At 44.3% G+C, this 24387-nt stretch overlaps 2 protein-coding genes across 9 annotated transcripts in view; one reads left to right on the forward strand and one right to left on the reverse strand.

Moving 5' to 3' along the window:
* prkcz (protein kinase C, zeta) overlaps positions 1–12248 on the forward strand; it is a 106212-nt gene extending 93964 nt beyond the window's left edge. For all 5 annotated transcript variants that reach the window (XR_013904323.1, XM_026155088.2, XM_026155090.2 and 2 more), the window contains one exon: positions 9848–12248. Coding sequence is in view for 4 of the 5 variants with exons in the window: in XM_026155088.2 (XP_026010873.1) it covers positions 9848–9935 (88 nt within the window). In the remaining variant the exon portion in view is untranslated. The remainder of the gene's footprint in view (positions 1–9847) is intronic.
* Positions 12249–12957: 709 nt separating this feature from the next.
* Positions 12958–22925, reverse strand: si:ch73-70k4.1 (uncharacterized). 4 transcript variants are annotated; one of them, XM_080295471.1, is made up of 5 exons: positions 22727–22925; positions 18557–18704; positions 15212–15233; positions 14542–15065; positions 12958–13694 (listed from the first exon to the last, which is right to left on the reverse strand). In XM_080295471.1, the coding sequence occupies exons 1-5, from the start codon at positions 22839–22841 to the stop codon at positions 13622–13624; spliced, it is 882 nt and encodes a 293-aa protein (XP_080151597.1). In that variant the 5' UTR covers positions 22842–22925; the 3' UTR covers positions 12958–13621. The 4 variants fall into 4 exon arrangements, with proteins under 4 accessions (XP_080151597.1, XP_026010948.1, XP_026010945.1 ...); XM_026155163.2 differs by lacking the exon at positions 15212–15233 and having other exon boundaries at positions 14542–14963; positions 22723–22912; XM_026155160.2 differs by lacking the exon at positions 15212–15233 and having other exon boundaries at positions 22723–22911.
* Between the last annotated feature and the right edge of the window lie 1462 nt (positions 22926–24387).

Raw genomic sequence — 24387 nt, forward strand, 5'->3', positions numbered from 1 at the left:
GCAGAATATGACAGAATAATGAGTGTGAATGAGACAGAGGCACGGGCAGCTACAAGGAGCAGAGAAGAGTTTAAATGCCTGTAGTCAACCATCCAACAACAGACAGAAGAAGAGCGTGCAGGCAGAGTGGAGTAGGTGCAGATGAGTATCATGGGTGATTTGTGAAAGCAAATATTCAGAAGATGGTAATGAGCTGGAGGTGGGAGAGATTCACTGGGATTGACCGGGATGGACAGGATTAGAAATGAAAGGAAGAGGAAAGATGTAAGTCCCAGGACTGCTGCTCCTGTGTTTCTCATACAGATGTGCAGCAGCCACTATAGAGGTGTTCAGTGGAGACAACAGTCCATCCTGTCCTGGTCACACAGAGCCTAAAAACAGAGCTTACTCTGTAACGTCACACAAACACTGGGTGGACCATCTTCCCAACAGACTCCTGCATCCAATAAAGAATGCCCCCATGTGAGTTTCCAATGTTGGGGGGTTGTTTTGATTAATGCAAACATGCAGCTCCAGGATCTGAGTGGAGCCCTTGTTTAAGGCTGAACTTTGAAGAGAAAAGGCTTAAAGATATTACACAACCACGGACACACTGAAGGAACACATCATCCTGTTTTCCTCTCTGTGTCACTAAATAGATTCCATAAGGCTTTGGCAGCAGATCTATCCCAGCCAATGTTAGAAAACATCATGTTGGTTTGATTCTCGATGCTCCAAAACTTGAATTTCCCCTTCTGAGGATTTATGGAGCTTGTGATCATGATGGCAGGAACACAATGCCTTTATGGAACGGTTCACATAAGTCCGAGTTGATAATACGGACAGAGGTGTTACTGTCTGGCTGTGACAGTTACATGGTGGACTGACTAAAGGCTCTTACAGGATGGAGTAAGACGTTTGTGCAGCAACAAAAAGCCGAGGTCACCAAAACCAAAATATGACAGTGCAGTATTAAACAAAGTGTCACTGCAGAGTAGGAAACCCTGTCAGCACGTGTGATCGAGCCACACTTCAGTGGCCTTGGTGACTTGTTTCGTGCGTCGGTGTACACTGTGAACGGTTTTCCTGGAGCATGTGCACTGGTAGCATTGTTTCCCTCCTAACAGCACTGCTCTTCATTACTGTTTCCCTCCCTGTTTCCTGTTGGCATCTGTCTTTGTTTTATGTGAATAACATAATGACTATGTGCACTTTCTGAGCTTTATAAGCCTGCTGTTATTCAGCACAACTGTTGCTCAGGAGCAGAAGCCGAACCGATAATTAAATCCTTTAGGCACCTTTAAATAATGGGATCCCTGCTAGCATGACGACAGACTAAGAAGCCTTCTAAAATAATTGGATCTGGCACACTGCTGGACTGTGTAATTTTTGTTTGCATGGACATTCAATTTTCAATTCAATTTTATTTACACAGCACCACATCACAACAGTTGCTTCAAGGAGCTTTATATTGTACAGTAGACCCTACAATACTACATACAGAGAAAACCCAACAATCACATGACCCCCTATGAGCAAGCACTTTGGCGACAGTAGGAAGGAAAAACTCCCTTTTAACAGGAAGAAACCTCCGGCAGAACCAGGCTCAGGGAGGGGTGGGGCCATCTGCTGCGACCGGTTGGGGTGAGAGAAGGAAGACAGGATAAAGACATGCTGTGGAAGAGAGACAGAGATTAATAACAGATATGATTCAATGCAGAGAGGTCTATTAACACATAGTGAGTGAAGAAGAAACACCCAATGCATCATGGGAATCCCCGGCAGCCTACATCTATTGCAGCATAACTAAAGGAGGATTCAGGGTCACCTGGTCCAGCCCTAACTATATGCTTTAGCAAAAAGGAAAGTTTGAAGCCTAATCTTAAAAGTAGAGATACAGGGAGTGCAGAATTATTAGGCAAATGAGTATTTTGTCCACATCATCCTCTCCATGCATGCTGTCTTACTCCAAGCTGTATAGGCTTGAAAGCCTACTACCAATTAAGCATATTAGGTGACGTGCATCTCTGTAATGAGAAGGGGTGTGGTCTAATGACATCAACACTCTATATCAGGTGTGCATAATTATTAGGCAACGTCCTTTCCTTTGGCAAAATGGGTCAAAAGAAGGACTTGACAGGCTCAGAAAAGTCAAAAATAGTGAGATATCTTGCAGAGGGATGCAGCAGTCTCAAAATTGCAAAGCTTCTGAAGCGTGATCATCGAACAATCAAGCGTTTCATTCAAAATAGTCAACAGGGTCGCAAGAAGCGTGTGGAAAAACCAAGGCGCAAAATAACTGCCCATGAACTGAGAAAAGTCAAGCGTGCAGCTGCCAAGATGCCACTTGCCACCAGTTTGGCCATATTTCAGAGCTGCAACATCACTGGAGTGCCCAAAAGCACAAGGTGTGCAATACTCAGAGACATGGCCAAGGTAAGAAAGGCTGAAAGACGACCACCACTGAACAAGACACACAAGCTGAAACGTCAAGACTGGGCCAAGAAATATCTCAAGACTGATTTTTCTAAGGTTTTATGGACTGATGAAATGAGAGTGAGTCTTGATGGGCCAGATGGATGGGCCCGTGGCTGGATTGGTAAAGGGCAGAGAGCTCCAGTCAGACGCCAGCAAGGTGGAGGTGGAGTACTGGTTTGGGCTGGTATCATCAAAGATGAGCTTGTGGGGCCTTTTCGGGTTGAGGATGGAGTCAAGCTCAACTCCCAGTCCTACTGCCAGTTTCTGGAAGACACCTTCTTCAAGCAGTGGTACAGGAAGAAGTCTGCATCCTTCAAGAAAAACATGATTTTCATGTAGGACAATGCTCCATCACACGCGTCCAAGTACTCCACAGCGTGGCTGGCAAGAAAGGGTATAAAAGAAGAAAAACTAATGACATGGCCACCTTGTTCACCTGATCTGAACCCCATTGAGAACCTGTGGTCCATCATCAAATGTGAGATTTACAAGGAGGGAAAACAGTACACCTCTCTGAACAGTGTCTGGGAGGCTGTGGTTGCTGTTGCACGCAATGTTGATGGTGAACAGATCAAAACACTGACAGAATCCATGGATGGCAGGCTTTTGAGTGTCCTTGCAAAGAAAGGTGGCTATATTGGTCGCTGATTTGTTTTTGTTTTGTTTTTGAATGTCAGAAATGTATATTTGTGAATGTGGAGATGTTATATTGGTTTCACTGGTAAAAATAAATAATTGAAATGGGTATATATTTGTTTTTTGTTAAGTTGCCTAATAATTATGCACAGTAATAGCCACCTGCACACACAGATATCCCCCTAAAATAGCTAAAACTCAAAACAAACTAAAAACTACTTCCAAAAACATTCAGCTTTGATATTAACGAGTTTTTTGGGTTCATTGAGAACATGGTTGTTGTTCAATAATAAAATTATTCCTCAAAAATACAACTTGCCTAATAATTCTGCACTCCCTGTAGTCTGTCTCCTGAATCCAAACTGGCAGCTGGTTCCACAGAAGAGGGGCCTGAAAACTGAAGGACATGTGGGTGTTGGTGGCGTGCTACACACAGCTGGGTTTTTTTGGGCTGTTTTTGGTCTTTCAGAGTGAAGTTGTAACATGCGTTAAACCGTGTTTAAGAACAATGCGTGCCCACTGCAGCACCACATAGCTCATGCTCCCTCCATATTTCATATACAGTTTATGTGGAATTCAGCAGAATTTTACAAAGTATGGCTGAAAAACCTCTAGATTGTGTAACTCCTGGAGCTGTCCGCCTGCCGGGGGTCTGTCTGTCATGGCTTGTGATAATCTGTACCTCCGCAGTGTCTTGACTTGGAATTCACTCCAAAATAAATGACGCCCTTCGTGCTGTCACTAATTGGTATTATCACTGCAGAGCTGTTGACTGTGCTGCACTTGGCGGCCTTATTACATGCCCGTCATGATCTGCACCCACGGCAGATGTCTTTGGGAAGCATCCAGTTTGAAGTTTGTGCTGTTCAGCAGATATCAATGTTCAAAACCAGCCTTGGAGTGGCTGAGGCTCGCAGCTCATTAAAGGGCTGCAGCGAGATGTCTCTGAAGTTCATCCCAGCTCGTTTGTGTCAGACTTTGATGACGGGAGTCTGCGACTAACTCTTGGGAAGACGATCGTAGAAGAGGTCCAAATGGTGCAGTGGTGAGAAGAGGGAGAACGGGGTGGGGAGCACGTGACCAGTTCAGCAGCAGAGATAGCAAGTTGGCATCAAAAACTGCAGCACGTCAAAATAAGATGCATGACTCCTCCCTGTGTCTCGCACTTTATCTCCCCACCCCCTCCTCTTCCCTGTTACCAAGGAGAGGGGCTGACGTTGCCCACTCTCGCTAGGAGGGGGTGATGCAAAAGCTCTCCAGTCTCCCCTCTCTCCCACTCATGATGGCTTTGGCACAAGAAGAAAGAGAAGTGAAAGCCATGAAAGGAGAGAGAAGGGTAAACCCTCCATGTTAGAGATTTACATTGCGACATTAAAAGCCAGGATGGCTGGGGGCCCTCGGCAGCGTGTGAGAGGAGTGCAGGAGAGGCTTTCTGTGCCAGCTCCCTATCTTAGAAAATGGCCAAGCTCTGCCTGTGCTTAGGAAACGAGGCCTTTGTCTTCACTAGCCTTGATCCTTAGTGATGGATTTCAAGAGCCTGAATATATAGCAGCTAGGACTATAGTACTGCTTTAGTGTGGCACGTCCTCACAGAGCCGGTGACGTGTTTGCAGCAGCTCACTTTTTTCGTTAAATCCTTTTTTCCCGTTCTTGGATGAACAGATCTTTCCAGACTTGTGCAGTCATACTCTTCACTACGTTACTTTGCATTCACTGATGCTGCATGTCTGTCTGTGATGTTCACTGGCAGGTGTTGCAGCTAGTTTCATTGTTTTAGTAATTGCACGAATAATTTGAATCATGCATGTACATCCAGCCCCAACTGTGTGATGCTGTTGTATCATTATGGACTAAATCTCTGATATATTCACTTCATCTTCACTTACATAACGCCAGCTCACAGTCACCACATCGTAGCTAAAAAACCCCAACAATCAGACAACCTGCTATCAGCAAGCCCTTGGTGAGTCCACCTATCTATGCATTGAATTCAGTGCCACAGGGGGAGAGCCAGGTACACTGTGGACAGGCTGTCAGTCTGTCACAGGGCTAACACAGAGAAATAACCAGGTGCTCAGCACTGATGCCTCGCAGCAAGAAGGTCCTGGTTGGAATCCACCATCTGTGTGGAGCTTGTATGTTTTCCTCGCTTCTTTCCGACTGATGTGGCTTTCTCCCACAGTCCAAGATGAGCAGTTATTGGAGGTTAACTGGTGATTGTAATTGCATACATGTGTGAATGTCAGTGGTTTGTCTGTCTCAACTCAGGGGCAGCCATCTGCCACGAAAAGGAAGACTTTGAAATTGTTTCATTACCACCACCTTAAAGCCTTTAATAAGGATAAACTGGTCATATTTCAAACTGTGAGGCTCTTCTGTCCTGTCTCTGCTCTCTCCCTCACTTACCAGCAGGTCGCACTGGATGGCTGCCACACCTGAGCCTGGTTCTGATCAACTTCCTGTTTAAAGGCTGTTTTTCCCTCCTACCTTTGCCGACTGTTAGCTTATTACAATAAAGCGCCTTCTTGTGAATTGGCACTATAGAAGCAAAACGGAATTGAATTAAAATGTGTCTGACACGACTGTGAGTGTGAGAAGACGATGCAGGGTTTTGAAATTCACACCAAAGGTGCCGCTACTCAAAGTTTGAATTTCAGTGAGCTCAGCCTCAAGGTCAGAGGTCAAGCTTTCTGAAACTCTTGTGACTGTGATAACTGAAGCAGGAAGTCACCAAGGACATTCAAATGTAACTGTACGCACAGCTACGTGGAGGCTGAGGGGTAGCACCTGTTCACACACTCACACAGTGTGATAGATGCATCCAGGGCAAGTGTAAGAGTCAGGGTGAAAGAGTGTGTGTGTTTGTGTGTGTCTATGAGGCTTATAGTAAGAAAGTATTAAAGCTGTGTATATGTACCACTGTGTTCACTGTTAAGAATTAAAATGGTTCTGAGGGTGGGAGGAGATTCAACTCAATAATGGTATGGATGATGATAATGAAGTCGCACATAGTGTAATATACCTTTAGATCTGAGAAAACGAAACTCTTTTACTGGGACATTTACTGGGATATTTGCTTTGGCTGTTTCTAAAATGAAGTGTGGCTATCTAAGTCACCACTGTCAACACGACACATTCTTACTCCGCTAAAAGCACTTACAGAGTTGCACTTACAGAGCTGCACTACAGAGCTGCACTTACAGAGCTGCACTACGGAGTGGTCCACTGATCTGCACTTACAGAGCTGCACTTACAGAGCTGCAATACAGAGCTGCAATTACAGAGCTGCACTTACAGAGCTGCAATTACAGAGCTACACTTACAGAGCTGCACTTACAGAGCTGCACTTACAGAGCTGCATTACAAAGCTGCACTTACAGAGCTGCACTTACAGAGCTGCACTATAGAGCGGTCCACTGATCTGCACTACAGAGCTGCACTACAGAGCGGTCCACTGATCTGCACTACAGAGCTGCACTACAGAGTGGTCCACTGATCTGCACTTACAGAGCTGCACTTACAGAGCTGCACTTACAGAGCTGCACTTACGGAGCTGCACTTACAGAGCTGCACTTACAGAGCTGCACTACAGAGTGGTCCACTGATCTGCACTTAGAGAGCTGCACTACAAAGCTGCACTTACAGAGCTGCACTTACAGAGCTGCACCACAGAGCTGCACCACAGAGCTACACCACAGAGCTACACTTGCAGAGCTGCACTACAGAGCGGTCCACTGATCTGAATGCCAGCCCACATCACCGATGGCTCAGCTGCTCCATTTATAGTTGGGGAAACATGTCCAGGCCACACCGCAGCTTTCATTTCCCTAATGGAGACAGCTGTGTGAATTACAGCTGGTAGTGTACACCTGTAAGTATGTGCATTAGCTTAGTGCTCAGCTACAACTGTGACTGAGATGGACATGAGACAAATTTGAGGAAACGATGCAGACATAAACTTGAGCAACACGTTTGTATTTGGCTGTTTCTAAAATGAAGTGTGGCTATCTAAGTCACCACTGTCAACACGACACATTCTTACTCAGCTAAGGCGTGGACATAGCGTAAAAGAGTTCAGTTTATTTTATTACTACCTGTAATTTATTGCAGATTACTTGTATTTGCTTAATTGTTTACTAAATGTTTGAGGTGTGAAATAAACCGCAATAGAGCAAAATATGGGTGTGTGTGGTTGGAAGATGTGTTTGTGCGGGGGGGGGGACATTTTTGTTGTAAAACAAAGGGGGGCCTAGCAAAAAAAGTTTGGGAACCACTGCACTAATCAAAACTTTGAGTTCAAGTTTTGGCCAAACTGAACCCCAGAGGCTCCTCAGTTCCTGTGAAACCTGTTTGTGTGCTGTGATGATGGTAAATCTGGCTCGATTCATTCATATGAACTTCTGGATCAGTTCTGCAATGAAACACAAAAATGCAATTCACAGCTGAGGTTAGTAAGGTTAGTATTGAAGAATTGAAGAGTATTGAAGAATAACCTAATGTAACCTAATAACCACTGATCTCAGCCCACATCAGCTGATGGCTCAGCTGCACGTTGCCACAGAGGATGTGTTTTTGAGCTGTGTTAGCCTCCACACTGCTGGTTCGTTTGATCCTTCCATCCTTGTAAGACGATATCCATGACATGATGTCAGAAAAACAAAAACCACTGTGCAGATGAATCAGGAGCTGGCTGAATGCTTTGTGTTTGTTTCTTCCACTAACGAAGGAATAATCTCAGGTGGAACTTTATAAACTGTGGATTAGGAGCAGCTGGGTAAAAAAAATGCAGTCCCTTAGCAACACTACCGCCTTCTCCCTACTGCAGCAACAGGCTGTTTACTCGTGCGTGCGTGTGCGTGCGTGCGTGCGCGCGTGTGTGTGTGTGTGTGTGTGTACATGTGTGGTTGTGTTGGCCAATGGAAGGGAGCGGGGCATGGTTAAGCTCTTGCCGAGGGGAGGCCTCTTGCTGGGAAAGGCCAAGATGTTTTCTCGCTGCAGACACGGAGCAGGGGGCTTTGAAGTTAAAACAATAGACACGTTCACTGGTCCTCTCCCTGCTCCACCAGGTGGGTGGGAGTCTCACTTTAAGGGCCACCGCTTTGTCAGATAGCTTGCAGATCCCACCCACAGAGAGCACCAGGACAAGTGAATGAAACGCTATAGTGTCTTTGAGTGTGCAGACTGGAATATTGATGAAGCAAATATTTTCTCTCCATCTGATCTCATGTGAAGGACTCGCACTGTAGGAGTAGGTCAAGCAACAATAACGCCATTAGATTTAGAAAGTGGGCTTTTTTGTTTTCAAGTTTCAGGGAGAACGAGGAGGCAGAGTGAAAGACCACAGAGGGGGAAACACAAAGGAGAGTGGAGAAGGTTTGGGAGACGACCAAAACAAACAGTGTGTTCAACCAATGTAAATGGTTCTTTTTGCTGACTTGGAAAACGTGAAAGCGTTACCAGATGGAGACGAAGAGGAGAGAGTGCAGAAAGAGCCGTGGACACACTGATCCACAGAGGGATCCACAGTGTGATCCACAGACCTGCAGTCTTTCTAATGAATCCTCCAAAAACAAACCTGATGTCATACGTCAGCATTTTCCTTTAAAATCATTTTCAGCAGCACGACGTTTATCCCAATCAGAGTAAGAACAGCAGGGCATGTTTCAGATCTCTGTTACGCTGGTGTGGGCACTCTTCTGTCCACACACTCCCCACCCTGCTGCAGCCTTCACCTTATAGGACAGGCTGGCACATGGACAAATGCCAAACTTTAGGCATCAAGGTCAACAAGTGGCTCAGGCCACTTCATTAGGTAAACCTTGATATTAACAGCTTGGACCTCGCTTCATCCTCACAACTCTGCTAATTCTTTGTGCATTGCTCAGATGTGTTGGTCCATATTTACATGATAGCATCACACAGATGCTACAGAGTCGTCATGGTACACATTTCAAATTTGGTCATTGTGGAATCCATTTGAAAGGTTCAAGCCTGTTTAAACTAGTTCAGGCTGATCTGAGCTGTGCCAAAAAACTGTCTTCCACACCACATTACACCAAGTGCTGCTACAAGGAAGAATGGATCCATGCTTTATGCTGATTAGCATTTTGTGACCATTGTAGCAGAAATGGAGACTCAGCAGACTAGGCAGCGTTTTTCTAATCTTCTATTGTCCAGTGTTGGTGAGCTTATGTGAACTGTAGCCTCAGTTTCCTGTTCTTAGCTGACAGGGGGGCATACACTGTGGTCTGTGCATTCTGCTCTGACCTCTGGCATCAACAATTTGTGCCGAGAGAACCGCCGCTCACTCATATTTTCTTTTTTCCCTCAACCATTCTCTAAAACCAGAAAGATGATTGTGTGGAAAATCCCAGAAGAGCTACACTTTCTGAATTACTGAGTCAATCACCTTGCTACATTCTATCATTTCAATCATTTCTTAAAGCAAATTTAGTGGTATTTGTATCAGTAGGTACGTTCTACTGATACCTGCACTGATTGCCAAGAAAATGAAAACAGAACCATAACTCAGTGGGTACAGAGCCTGAAAATGTTCTAAACAATGGTCTGCAATTCAACATGGACATTCCCCCACCCCTCCAAAAAACATCATTTTACTTCCTTTAGATTCCAAACCTGGAAAAAGATGTGGTGACGCTCACCTGAGAGACGCCAGGAGCAAACCTGGTTTACTCTCAGTAGCTCTGTGGTAAAACAAGTCCTCTAATTGTTCTTTCCATCCTTCTCTCCTCAGGGACGTCATCAAGAGAATAGACCAGTCCGAGTTTGAGGGATTTGAATACATCAACCCCCTGCTGCTAGCCACAGAAGAGTCTGTATGAAGGAGAAACCAGCGTCCTCCTCCGAGCTGCTGTTCAAAAACAGAAACAAACAAACAAACTTGCAAGCCAACTCAACTCAGAAAGGCGACAACAAGGAGGAAGTTCCCCCTGGACCTGTCCACAAGGCAAACGGGAGGAGGGAGAGTTTTTCCCTGGGGAGCCGGACGCCGGACTACAGGAACATTCCCTGACTTTATGCTGTCTTCTCCTTTTCTTTGTTTGGTCCTGTTGTCCCTGTCAGTCCATCCTCGTGTCAGAGCAGGACTGGCTGTGTGAGCGTTTCATTCTGTGCCTGCCACCATCAACACGTTTCAGCCCATCTCACGCCCTGGATGAATACGACGGCTCTACGGAACAACTTTAAATAATTTTACGTGCAATTTTTTATTCTTCTTTTTTTTTCTATCTTGGTAGGGGGGCCACGCCTCACACACACAAGAATGTACAATGACAAAGGAGAAAATGTTGTTATTGTGTATTATGATGTAGCTAGTGAATCCAAAATTGATGATGCCTTTTATTGATGCAAGCGGCACATGTTCCTCCATAACCACAAACTTTTCTTTGTGTTCTGTTGTTTTCACAAACAAGGGGGTGACAACTTTTTATTTAAGAAGTGCCTCAAAGATCAAATGATTTCCCGTGTCTCTGACTGCACCTCTATCTGTTCACCTGTTACGGCTGCAGCAGGTAACGCAGCTGAAACTCTGCCAGGGTATGTCCGAACTCTCGTCCAGCGTATGGAGCTCGCTAAGCTGCCTCAGTCCCCACACACAAACAAACCTTCTTATTTTTAACGAATCGTTCAAATAATCAACATTTCCTGTGAATGTGTAATTGACACAAGCAGCTGGGAGGAGACCTGACCTCTTTCCTTACACATGTGTAATTGTAATATTTCCCAGTGAAGGTCCGCGTTATCGTCACATAGGTGAGGAGCAGCAGACAGACTTGGCCCATGCCTGCTGTCAGACGTTGGCTTCAGCTTCCACAGTAAATGCAGCTTTGGGTTCCTCCTCACCAGGTGCTGCTGCGTGACCATCTGTGTGACCTGCTGGGGGAAACTGGTCACCGTTTCCTTTATGTGCTCACTGTGTGGTTCCATGTCTACAGTGACCTGCTGCAACGACAGCTGGAAATCTGTTTGCAAGTCTAAATGAAATGGGAGAACAGCAGAAAAGCCATGAGAGCTTTTCCGTGGTTTTCACAGACATTAGTGGGTCTTCCCTGTGTGGGGGAACAAAGCTTTTTTTGGGTTAAATTCCAGGTGTGTTACTTTGGAGTTTGTCTCGACGCCCAGTCAATCTCAGCAAAGGCCGCCCTCCCTGAGCCTGGTTCTGGCAGAGGTCTGTTCCCATTAAACAGGCGTTCTTCCTCCCTACTGTTGCCAAGCTCTGTTTATAGAGGATCATCTGATTGTTGAGGACTATGCCTACAGTACTAGAGATACTGTAAAAAAGTGCCCTGAGACAACTGCTGGGGCGCTAAAGAAAGAAAAGTGGGTCATTCCCAGTCTCAGCTGTAATGTTGTGGATGAGTGTTAGTCAGGGGTTGGAGGATTAGGTCACTATTATAATTCATGCCCTCCATCATGCAGCTGCTGGTGCACAACAGCTATAAAACCAGTACGAAGCCATGAGTTTGTCTTTACTATATAATGACGTTTTCAGGACACTTTAACTCTGTATACTGCCTCCTTTTATATACAGCAAGCAACATATCAGTACCTAACTGAAGCTTTGATGTTTTAATGCTGGGACATCAGTGAGCACACATTCATGTCTCCAACACAACTCAGTGCTTCTGATGCAGGCTGTGTGTATCTGCATACATGTTCTTCTGAGGGAGGAGAAGCTCTCAGTTAGCTGTTTGTGATTAAACTTGACCCACGCTAATTTAATACCCTCATAATAGGATTAATTAGCTGATCAGTCACAGGGCCTCAATTAGCTGCAGGCCCTGTACAGGCAGGGAGACGGCGTAATGAAGTTCCAGTCACAATGAAAATACACACCTCTAATCTAAAGAAGCATCCTCCTCCTCCAACCCCGACACTCCATCTCACAGACTGTATTTTATTACCTGCACACAGGTGATACATTAGTGATGCTGTTTTTCCCCTTAAGGGACCAATGGATAAACTGGAAGCTCTTGACTCCACCTTACAGAACATGAAGGCCGCTCAAACCCCATGAAGGATTATTGAACTACAGTTCTGCTTTTACATAATGCTGGCCAGGTCTGCTTCATTTAGCTTCATCGCATCTTTGTAAATATGTGTAATTATTAAAAATCAAACTGGTTTTCTGTGAACAGAGTCCTTTTTTCTCTCACTGACGTCCTTTATTTGTGCCGACAACAGCAGGAAGATCTGTGCAGATGCTATAGATTTCTATGCGAGTGAACACTTGGGCTCATACAGCTCCTCTGATCAGCCCTCAGCTCTGTTCATGCAGAGAAGCACAGTCACCCTGAACCTAACGATACTGGGCTCAGTCACACTCGGTGAAAAATGATTTGCCCCTTCCTGATTTAACAAATAATTTAATATTAGACAAATAATCTGAGTATTATATTATTTATTTATTAAGATCTGCCTTTTGTGAAAAGGCAGGTTTGCATAAGTGGTTGAACATTAGCTGTGGTGTCCCACAAGGTTCAGTATTGGGTCCCAGACTGTTTCCTGTGTGTATCACTGACATGTGTAGAGTGACAGACATACTGAGGTTTGTTGTGTTGCACATGATACAGCCGTTCTTGGAGGTTGTCAGTGAAGAAACTGATAAATGTTGGTTTGATCAAAAAGAAGTTCTCTTTGAATTTATCCCAAACCAAATTTATGTTGTTTGTAAATTAAATTGAGAAATGTATATAAATGTGGAACTAGATGTTGATAAGGTATCCACTGAAAAGGTCTTTCCTATATGGGAACCACATAACAAACAGGTGTGTAACGAGATGGCAAACACCGTCGGGATTTTGGGAAAACCAAGGCTCATCCTAACCAATGAAAGACTGCACACACTGTTACTGCCATATTTATATTATTGTGGTGAACTCTGGATGTTCCCCACAAAACATATGCACAATGCAAAAAGAGCAGTAAGGATCATACATCATGTACATTTGTCCAGTAAAAGCACTGCTTGCACCTGCTCCCTGGGACTATAGATACAGCAGCTGGAAATCCAGGCAGCAAGAATCAGGACTGAATGAGAATAGTCAGGCTCATGTGTTACACTGCAGTCACACCATCAATGCAGAGAAATGAAGAACGTGACATTGTAGAACTGCATTAGATAGCTGCAGAGTATACCAGGGTGGGTGACCTTGCGAGCACAGCTCTACTTGTGTGGGTGTACGTGCACTGCAGTGCCGTCATGAATGAAGCCGACCGGATCATCTTGAACTCAAAGCTAATAAAGATTACAGTTACTTTTACAAGAAAAAAAAAGACACACAGGTTACAGTGTCTGTTACTGAGTTTTAAAGTAAAGTGTACACTCAGTACGACTAATCAGCCATGAAAACATGGTGTGCTCGTGCACCGAAGAAGTTTCCTCATCTCACTGCAGCTCAGTCAGCAGAGTTCTCTGCACAGGCTGCTGTCTGCACCGTCGTCCTCCGTGCGATACGACCCCGGAGCAGCAACCGGGCGCCTTGTAGACCGTCGGCATCGATTCAGCTTACCAGGTCATGTCCACATTCATTTCAGACAGACAGTGGGCCAGGTGACCATCGCAGTCCATCTGGGTGAACCTGGAGAACCAAGAACAACTAGACTGTACTGGATGTGGTGAACTGGACCTGACTGAACCCTGGACCTCTCCATCTGTGGGCACCACTTATGCAGCAGAATCTGGACAACTGTTTGTTTGGACCTTGTGCTGAAACTGCACTGCACCTCAGACAGCATATAAACATTTTTATATTTATGTAATTATGTCATGTTGATTCTGACATGAAAGCAGAGGTCACGGGATGATGCTATGCAAGACCTGCACAATAAAAACATATATGGAAGTTCTGCTGTAAGGTAATGTTGATCCTTTGGAGGCTGGGCAGTCAGCTTTGTGATGCTGTCACTTTTAAACCTCTAGAACATAGGTGTCAAACTCTGGCCCGCGGGCAAAATTTTAATTACTATTAGAGCTGGCCTACTGGTATTATACAGCTAATATATATATTGTCTAGTATTAAGCTTTGCTTGTTCCATATTCAGTTTTTCAGCAAAACTTGTTTGAGTCCATAAGAAAAGATTCATTCTTATATCTGAAGGAATAAATATATTTCAATAAATATTAACGTTAGCCCGCGACTTTGTTCCAGTTTTGAATTTTGGCCCATTGTGTATTTGAGTTTGACACCCCGACTCTAAAACTTAAACTAGTTTGTTTACTTGTCGTTATCCATTTAACTAACAAGAGCTACACACACTGAAAACATCTAACTGGTGACCAGCTTCAGCTGGATGCCATCTGGCTGGTCGCTGATGTCATAAAGAATCATTAAAAAATAAATTAATAAAAATCAGCAACAACGCACAAAGGAAAAAAGTCCCTATGCTGATGTGAATGAAGAAAGAAAACACCCAATCAGTTCTTACCCAGCAGGGAACACTTGGAGACACATGGGACAACTCTGCAGTCCTCCCCCTGCTCCTCCATCTGCTCCTCTTCCTCCATCTTTTTTGCCGCACCCCTGCACCTCCTCTTCCTTTTTAGCTTCGACCTCATTCTGCAGAGGAACTCTGTCAGATACCTTCACCCAGTATGTTGGAAGCTTCCTACTGACTGGTCCAGTCGCTTTCCTCCCCTCCTCCTTCCCAGCACTGGAAAATCCTGGTGATGGCAGCGCCTCCACCCAGCTGTGCAGGGACGGCCGCCGTGTTTTGCTGAGGGTTTGAGGAGAGTGAGTGGAGCTCTCCATGCTGTGGGAGCACGGGCCTCTGACAGGTGGCTCTGGCACCGTGCTGGTGTGTGCTGTGGGGTCCTCCGGGGAGGAGCTGAGCCCGACAGGATCTGGGATCTGTGACGGTCTCAGAGAAAGATGAGACGGTTCAGGGAAGGTAGAAACCTCACTGCTGAGGTCGCACCACCCCTGTTCCTCCACCCAAAGTCCCGCAGGTCTCTAAAAACAAGGAGAAAACAGGAATAAGGGTCTGACAACGGGTGTGTGGAACTTCAGCCAGTCATGCGGAGCGTGCTGTGGACAGTTGATCTTTGGATGATTACATGAATACACAGGTGTGTGTGTGTCATGTAAATGTTCCTCACCAATGGAAATAGGCCAGCAGCTCTAACATTATAGAAAAAAAAATTACAATTAGTTGTTTAGGTGTCATTTTGAATGTTTTAACCAACCAAAAGTCCAAAGATATTAGTTTCATCATGATCTACAAAAGAAGTTACATTTCCCTATATCCCCTTCAAAAAGGAAAAAAAAGACTTTATTCTATAGTGTCAGTGTTTAACTAAGTGTTGGTTCAACCTCAAGGGCTCAAAAATGAGACAGAAGTGCCAAACAAATACGCTTGCTCTAACGGCCACCCTGGAGAGCAGCTCTGCAGGTCCTCCATCTTCTGATGTCCAACTTTACAGCTGAACTAAGGATGTTTAGTGCCTGGTGTTTCTCAAAGTCAGGGGTGTGGTTTGCCCCTGGTAACAAGTGTTACTATACTTTGGAAGGAAGGGGCACAGCAGCTTTAATATAAGCTATCATCCATCCTTTAACTTCACTGATTGGACCTTTTGAACATTTGAATAGATTTAGCATTTTAATCTGACTCTTGGTGTACGAGAACCACCCCCTAATCAACTTCATACACAACCAGGAATCCCACACTTCTCAATAAAGGGGTTGATATAGTTGTTCTTGGAAAAATTCAGTTTTCATAATACAGTGCTTAAAAACATCCTCCTTCCAACACTCAACAGCAATATTGCCCAAACTGGATGAGTTCCTCTCTTTGGGAATCTAAACCTCCTCCACTGGTTGCTGACCTTCCCATCAAGTCATCTTTAAGGTCTTCCATACATGCTGAAGAAGCTCTGGGCAACATTTGTAGACCTAACATACAGTGGGGCAAAAAAGTATTTAGTCAGCCACCGATTGTGCAAGTTCCCCCACTTAAAATGATGACAGAGGTCAGTAATTTGCACCAGAGGTACACTTCAACTGTGAGAGACAGAATGTGAAAAAAAAAATCCATGAATCCACATGGTAGGATTTGTAAAGAATTTATTCATAAATCAGGGTGGAAAATAAGTATTTGGTCACCTCAAACAAGGAAAATCTCTGGCTCTCACAGACCTGTAACGTCTTCTGTAAGAAGCTTTTCTGTCCCCCACTCGTTACCTGTATGAATGGCACCTGTTTGAACTCATCATCTGTATAAAAGACACCTGTCCACAGCCTCAAACAGTCAGACTCCAAACTCCGCCATGGCCAAGACCAAAGAGCTTTGGAAGGACACCAGGAAAAGTATTGTAGACCTGCACCAGACTGGGAAGAGTGAATCTACAATAGGCAAGCAGCTTGGTGTGAAAAAATCAACTGTGGGAGCAATCATCAGAAAATGGAAGACATACAAGACCACTGATAATCTCCCTCGATCTGGGGCTCCACGCAAGATCTCATCCCGTGGGGTCAAAATGATCATGAGAACGGTGAGCAAAGATCCCAGAACCACACGGGGGGACCTGGTGAATGACCTGCAGAGAGCTGGGACCAAAGTAACAAAGGTCACCATCAGTAACACACTACAACGGCAGGGAATCAAATCCCGCAGTGCCAGACGTGTTCCGCTGCTGAAGCCAGTGCATGTCCAGGCCCGTCTGAAGTTTGCCAGAGAGCACATGGATGATACAGCAGAGGATTGGGAGAATGTCATGTGGTCAGATGAAACCAAAGTAGAACTTTTTGGTATAAACTCAACTCGTCGTGTTTGGAGGAAGAAGAATACTGAGTTGCATCCCAAGAACACCATACCTACTGTGAAGCATGGGGGTGGAAACATCATGCTATGGGGCTGTTTTTCTGCCAAGGGGACAGGACGACTGATCCGTGTTAAGGACAGAATGAATGGGGCCATGTATCGTGAGATTTTGAGCCAAAACCTCCTTCCATCAGTGAGAACTTTGAAGATGAAACGAGGCTGGGTCTTCCAACATGACAATGATCCAAAACACACCGCCCGGGCAACAAAGGAGTGGCTCCGTAAGAAGCATTTGAAAGTCCTGGAGTGGCCTAGCCAGTCTCCAGACCTCAACCCCATAGAAAATCTGTGGCGGGAGTTGAAAGTCCGTGTTGCTCGGCGACAGCCCCAAAACATCACTGCTCTCGAGAAGATCTGCATGGAGGAATGGGCCAAAATACCAGCTACTGTGTGTGCAAACCTGGTAAAGACCTATAGTAAACGTTTGACCTCTGTTATTGCCAACAAAGGTTATGTTACAAAGTATTGAGTTGTATTTTTGTTATTGACCAAATACTTATTTTCCACCCTGATTTACGAATAAATTCTTTACAAATCCTACCATGTGGATTCATGGATTTTTTTTTTTCACATTCTGTGTCTCACAGTTGAAGTGTACCTCTGGTGCAAATTACTGACCTCTGTCATCATTTTAGGTGGGGGAACTTGCACAATCGGTGGCTGACTAAATACTTTTTTGCCCCACTGTATGCCTGGAACAGATGCTGAGCAAGCTGCCTTGATCACCTCCTCAGCATCCTTCAAAGTGTCCAGGAGGACACCAATCACTTCCCCTATGGAACACTTCAACCAATCACTTTGCCCGTTTCCGGGTTGGCAATGAAGGCTGCTCGCTTCCTGGCTCTCTCTCTCTCTCTCTTCCCCTCCTGTTCGTTTAAACCAATTACCACATATATTTATAAATTATATCTATACAGACACACATCAGTACAATACAATGCAGTTTATGGATGCAGCCTAATTTCCAAGCTTGTTAGTCTTTTCTGACAACTTCTATGCTCCTGACACAATGAAACATGTTTGGGGTTCATACATTCATACATGGTGGCCTTATTTTACATCCTATCTAGTACAGCATCCTTTGAGATGTATTTAGGAGTGGGTCAAGACATGGATACAGAAATATACTGCTCAAAAAATGAAAGCAACACTAAGAAAACACATCAGATCTCGGGAAAAGAAAAAATTTCTGACAGTGGCGACTATCAAACGAAAAACAAGACAAAGAAGATGTTAACGTCAAATGGCTTTTTGTTTGTACTGTATCATAGTGACATCTCTATAATGTGCAATGCATCACAATAAAATATCACAATGATTGAAATGAACCCCTGAGGTGGATAGTTCCCACCCCATCTTCTCCACACTGCCTACTGAGAACTTGCAACATCACTATGTTCTCCCTGTTGTCTCCAAGTTGCACAGGAGCATCACAGCACACAGGCTCCTGTGTCTGACAGAGAAACTCCACCTGTCAGAGGCCAGTGGACACGCTGTCATACAGAGTACACAGCAGGAACACTCTGGAATATTAGAACTGTGAACATTTGGCACTTTGTGTGCTCGTGTCTTGTTGGGAGCTTCATCATATTCCCTGCAGGAGCTGTGTAATGCAGTAACATACCGCTGCAGATGCATGTGGAAGATCAGGAACCTGGTCCCAGAGCTGCTCCTCCAGGCATGGCAGAGTAGCCTGGAGCGTGAATGCCCACAGGCTCTCCACAGCAAGCAGCTGCTGTCTGTTCCACCACGCTCCTGCAGGAAGCGTCGGCCTGTGAAGCAGATCATCCACACTGTGAACTGCTGCATTCTCCTCACATCGCTCCTCATGCATGCATCTCCATACAAACCATCACTAAACAAATACGACACAACTTTGACTCGAATGTTTCCACACACATTTGTTATTTTTCCATTTATTAATCAATCAATCTGTAGGAATTTTTAGTCAATCAGATTATTTCTGAAGCTGCTCTTTGATCTGGTGCACACTGCAAACGAAACAAAACAGATTTAATAACACAGCAAAGCTTCACATCAGCTGGTTTTTAATTAACTGCATTAAAAACACCTCACTGTAAATAGTTGTAAGTGTGCCTTTTTACTTTGTTTGTTTCCATTAGAAAGAAAATTCAATTAAAAATGTTGAATTTTTACTGGTTACCAAACTCCAGCCATCACATCAGACACTAAAAAAAACCCCAACAGACTAATAAAATACCAGAATTCCACTCAGCAAAACTAAAACATAAACAAGGACAACAAGTCATATTTTTTTCAGTGAAATAAATTTTCCCCAAAGGCAGCAGCGGTGAAATCGAGCAGACAGTCCGGTTTAATGATGCCTGGATGACATCAACACGCTCCGATGTCTCAGCCTCGAGCAGTTAAATGGATACGAGCTGTCACATGACATCCATAGACATCACAACCACGCCATGCAAAAATACCTTTTAACACAACCTTTTTGGAAGTATTGAGGCTCTTCAGGATGTGAGAGGACACTTAATGTGTCGCTGTTGTCTCTTTCTTGAATCGTGACCAATGATAATATACAAACTGATACTTAGTTATCTTTGTCTATGGAGCCACAGATGACAGCTGGTTAAACTACAGACACGTCCTAAACACCTATAATTTTCTTCTGTAAAACTGTACTATTGTTGTTATTGTTCTCTGCCCTGAAAGCCTCAGTGTCGAACCAGATAATCTGGATGACCTCCACTAACACTGACGTTTTCTAAAGCAGTTTTTGAGCAGGAAATGTGCTTCACGCAGGGCTGATATCTATCATCTTTGTGAAACGAGAAATATCCTGTCTGAGAATAATGCTACATTAGACGCAGAAACAGGGGCTAGAAAAACAGACGATTTTTCCCACCCTGGCTTCTCTTCTTTGTTTTCCTGTTAAATTCTGAATGTAATGTAAAATTCTCTCAGACTAAAAGTAGATCAGGGAGCAAAGCCTTCAGAGCCTCTCTCTACTTTTACGATTACACACAAACTTGCTTTCTTTGGATAAAGCTTGCAGCTCAGACGTGACCCTGAGCCAGCCCTTCTGCTGCAGGGCTCAGGGTGCGAGCATTCACTCGCACCCATACAAATGCAGGTAAATGGCCTGCATTTGTATAGCGCTTTTCTAGTCCCTAAGGACCCCAAAGCGCTTCACACTACATTCAGTCATCCACCCATTCACACACAGTGATGGGATACATTGTAGCCACAGCTGCCCCAGGGCAGCTGTGGCTACACTGACAGAGGCGCTGACAGAGGCGAGGCTGCCGGACACTGGCGCCACCGGGCCCTCTGACCACCACCAGTAGGCAAACATGGGGTTAGTATCTTGCCCAAGGATATTTGGCATCCAGCCAGGAGGCAGCCTGGGATCGAACCGACCTTCTGATTAGTGGCTGACCTGCTTTGCCACCTGAGCCACAGCCACCCCAATGTCAATAACTTCTGTCTTCTCTTATTTCTGTTTTGTCCTTGTCCCCCAACACATCCCCCTCCCTGCAAGCCTTGCTGTGGTTCCCGACTAGTTCCGTTTAATTTGAGAGTGTTAGTAAAAGAAGGTTTGAGTGGAGCCTGCTGTCGTTACAGTAACAGATCTCAGTCCTGTTCTCCATGAGGACCGCTCAGTCATTGAAGTCTGATAACAGGTTGGCAGCATCATCAACACATATCTAAAGCCAAGCTATGGTACCGGAAATGCAAAAAGTCGGATCGGTGCATGGTTACTTCAAAGAGCTTTCATATATCATATATTTCTCATTATTATCATCTTATGTTTGACTCTCCTACAGGCCCAGGTTGTAGCTACATACAGTTTATTCCAGGCAGCAGGAACCGTTTCGACCATAAACAAAAATGTGCCTTTGTTGCTCTTTAATATGGAAGCCCGTTTCCGCCACTAAAAAAAAAAAAAAAAGCTAGTATCCATAACTCGAAATTTCGAGTTATTTTCTCGAAATTTCGAGAAAATAACTCGAAATTTCGAGTTACTTTTCTCAAAATTTCGAGTTGGCTCTGCCAATCAAAAATATACGTGAATGAGGTCGCTTTCTTGTTACCCGGAAGCATATGGCGCAGGACCGCGCACTCAAAAACGGATCCCAACAAATTAAAGTATGTTTGCTGATAGTAACACCATGTGATTCAGCTAATAACACAGGGATTTCATCATTTGTGAAGCCAGGCTGAAAACACTCAGCAATCTGTGCATTCACGACTGGATGTAATACCAGTAGCTTAGCTGTAGCATTTGTAGCTGAGGGCTTCAGCTTCCGGGTAACATGGAAATGACGTCATTCACGTAGATTACTGATTGGCAGCGCTAACTCGAAATTTCGAGTTGCTTTTCTCAAAATTTTGAGTTAATATGTCGAAATTTCGAGATAATAACTCGAAATTTCGAGAAAATAACTCGGAATTTTGAGTTATGGATCCTTTTTTTTTTTTTTAGTGGCGGAAACGGGCTTCCATACTTTAATGAGCAGAGTTCAGTGATTCGCGTTACTCGGCTTGCGTTGCTTCATTTATGGGAGGAGCTGAAAATGATGACGTCCGAAGCCTCGCTGCCCGGCTGTACCACGTGACTGGTTCAGGAAGTGGTTCAAACTTTGCCGCGAGCTATGACAGCGATATAAACCCCGCAGACTTCATTCAAAATGTGGGTGTTTGATGGAGAGTTGCGGTTAGTGAGAGTTTGGAGACAGTTTGGAGGTTTATGAGAGTGAGGAGAGAAAGTCAGGAGAGAATGGAGCCAGCTAAGAAGAGGAGGATGTCCTCCCCTGTGTGGGAACATTTGATCTTATTCCTCCCAACAAGGTATGTAAATTTCTATAGAAGATGTATTTTCATAATACTGATGGTGCAATACAATTTATGTTAAGCTGTCTTTACTTTTGTACAAGGTGAAGTGTTTGCTATGTGCCAGGGAGCTGGGATATAACAACAACACCTCATCCATGCTTAGGCACTACAGAGCTTTGCATGAGAATAAGGGGGACACCGATTGTGGAGCAAGACCAGGTGAGCCATCAAATGCCATGATAATGTAGCATGCAGTAATGTTACTAAATGATATAACAATATTATACAACTGTAATAAGTTACGTGTGTGATATTTATATTTGTGCTTTGCTTTTATTGTCTTTCCTCAGGAGAACAATCTCAAATAGATGAAGACCTGGTTAGCATGGTGATTGAGGACTCCCAGCCATTTAGCATTGTGGAGGACAAAGGATTTAAAAGATTTGTTAAATCATTAAATCTCCCCACTAAAAAGTTCATAATCGAAAATTTAGTTTTTACAGAATAAAATGTGAACAGGCAGGACTGAGGCTCAAAGCCTCAGTGTGTAGCTGTCCATACCTCAACGTTACTAAAGCACAACCACTGTCCACACCCCAACCACACCTCACCTCACAGTAAATGATCATTTCCACTTTAAGCATTTCCAAATAATCATGTTCCATACTGCCAGTATAAATATACACAGTATACTGCATCACTACAATATACATGTTTTACACACTCCTTTTGTTGTTGACATTTACAGGCTGTGTGCAAAATGCCACACTCTTCAAATTCATGCCAACTAATATTTTCACGTCCAGTAGGTGTCCTACTAGAGCAAATGAAGCTTCAAGACGCTTTGCGCTGGGGTGAACCAATTGGATGAAAAGCTTCAGTGCTTCATGAAGCTTCATCTGCCCATCACTACCGTTAACGGCCCAGATTGTGTTTTCTCAACCTTTAAGGTAAAGTTGTCGGTGCAAACACACTCACCCACCGCTCTTTGCCGGGTTGTTGCTGGACGTTGTCGGGCTCCTCTTCGGTGCTCCCCCGGAAGCTTCGACCGTTGACTTCTTTCGCTTCAGTCTGGACTTCAAGTGATTTTCTTCCATATCTGCGTTTCACAACAACTCACAGCTCCCCGCCAGCTATTCTAACAACGACTTCCGTATCCCGCAACCTGACGTCACTCGAGTACATCCAATCAGCTACGTCTCCCACGAGAACTCGAACCAATAGAATTCTACAACGATAACGGAGCAGTCACGTGAAAATCCTGCACGAACTGATACAGAAGTGATATCAGGGCTCGTTCAAAGATTTCTTTTCTTCTTAGTGGATTTCACAGATTTATGAATTTTAATAATAATAAAATGTTCTACTTTGGCTTTACTTTAGATACTGAGAGAGGGAAAAATATGGATTTGAAGCTTCACTGACGCTGTGGCACTTACATCACTGGCCTCGGATTAAGTAGTCTTAACTATTTAGGGCTGGGCTAAGCTGGGACTTGTAGAACATGTGTGTTTTAAGTGGACTGGACCAGCATACTGTTTTTACAAATATTAATGGCATAAAAAGAAAAGTTACAAAACTTAATGAGACAGGTAGTAATAGATATGTTGTTTAGAAGTACTCTGACTCAGTAAGACCCAGAGAAGAATAACATACATGTGAGATTTTTTGATTTTTCAGCACCTTCACACACCTTATGGAAAGTTATCCACATCCTCGCATACATCATTCTAACTGTGGAGACAGAGATGTGTGCAGAAACATGGGAGCTGTCATGGTTCTGGGGCTTTTGAGCTAGCATTTCGACTCATGCCTTTCATGCCTTTTTGTGTTACGATGTTCTGGTTTAGGCTTCAGTTAGTTCTGTTTCCTGTTTAGGTCTGTTTAGGTTCCTCCCAGGTCTGTGTCTTCTCCACTATGTTGGTTATGGTGTCGCACCTTCAGTGTTCGAGTCTGTCAGCTGTGTTCGACCTAGCTGTCACGTTCTCTGTATTTGTTCCCGTGTCTCATCACCCGTTTCTATTTCCCCATCACCATGTCAAGTCTGTGTGTTTCCTGTTTGACTTTGACAGTCTTGTGTCACATGTTCAGTTTGCTTCCGCCTGTCTTGTCATTATGTTCCAGGTTTCATGTTCAGGGCGTTTTCGTGTTTAATTTGAGGTTACTCAGTTTTTAGCCTTTGCCCTTTGTTTTGTGTTTTTTCTACCAGCCTTATTAAACGGCTCGCTTTCTGTTAAAACCAAGTTCTGTTCCACGCGTCTGCTTTTGGGTCCACACCTCAACTTCACACGATCTGCCTCTGCTAATCGTGACCGAAGCAAAGCACAAACTACAGGAAAGAAAATGGACAAATTTCATGGCATGACAGAAAAAAGACTCATCCATGAATGGGGGGGCGAGCTCACTGAGGTGGTTAAACAACTCTTTGTTGGCAGGGCCCCTGGGGTGAATGAGATTCAGCCTTGGATGTTGTGGGGCTGTCCTAGTTGGCACACTTGTGCAATGTTGAATGGCGATCTGGGGCAGTGCCTTTGGATAGGCTGAAATGGAGGTTCCCATCTTTCATAAGGGGGTGCTCACATCACTCAGCTTCCCTGGTAAGGTTAATGGCAGGGTACTGAAGAGGAGAGTCTATCCATTTCA

Source organism: Astatotilapia calliptera, chromosome 20 (genome assembly GCF_964374335.1).
Source record: "Astatotilapia calliptera chromosome 20, fAstCal68.1, whole genome shotgun sequence".
Taxonomy (NCBI): Eukaryota; Metazoa; Chordata; class Actinopteri; order Cichliformes; family Cichlidae; genus Astatotilapia; species Astatotilapia calliptera.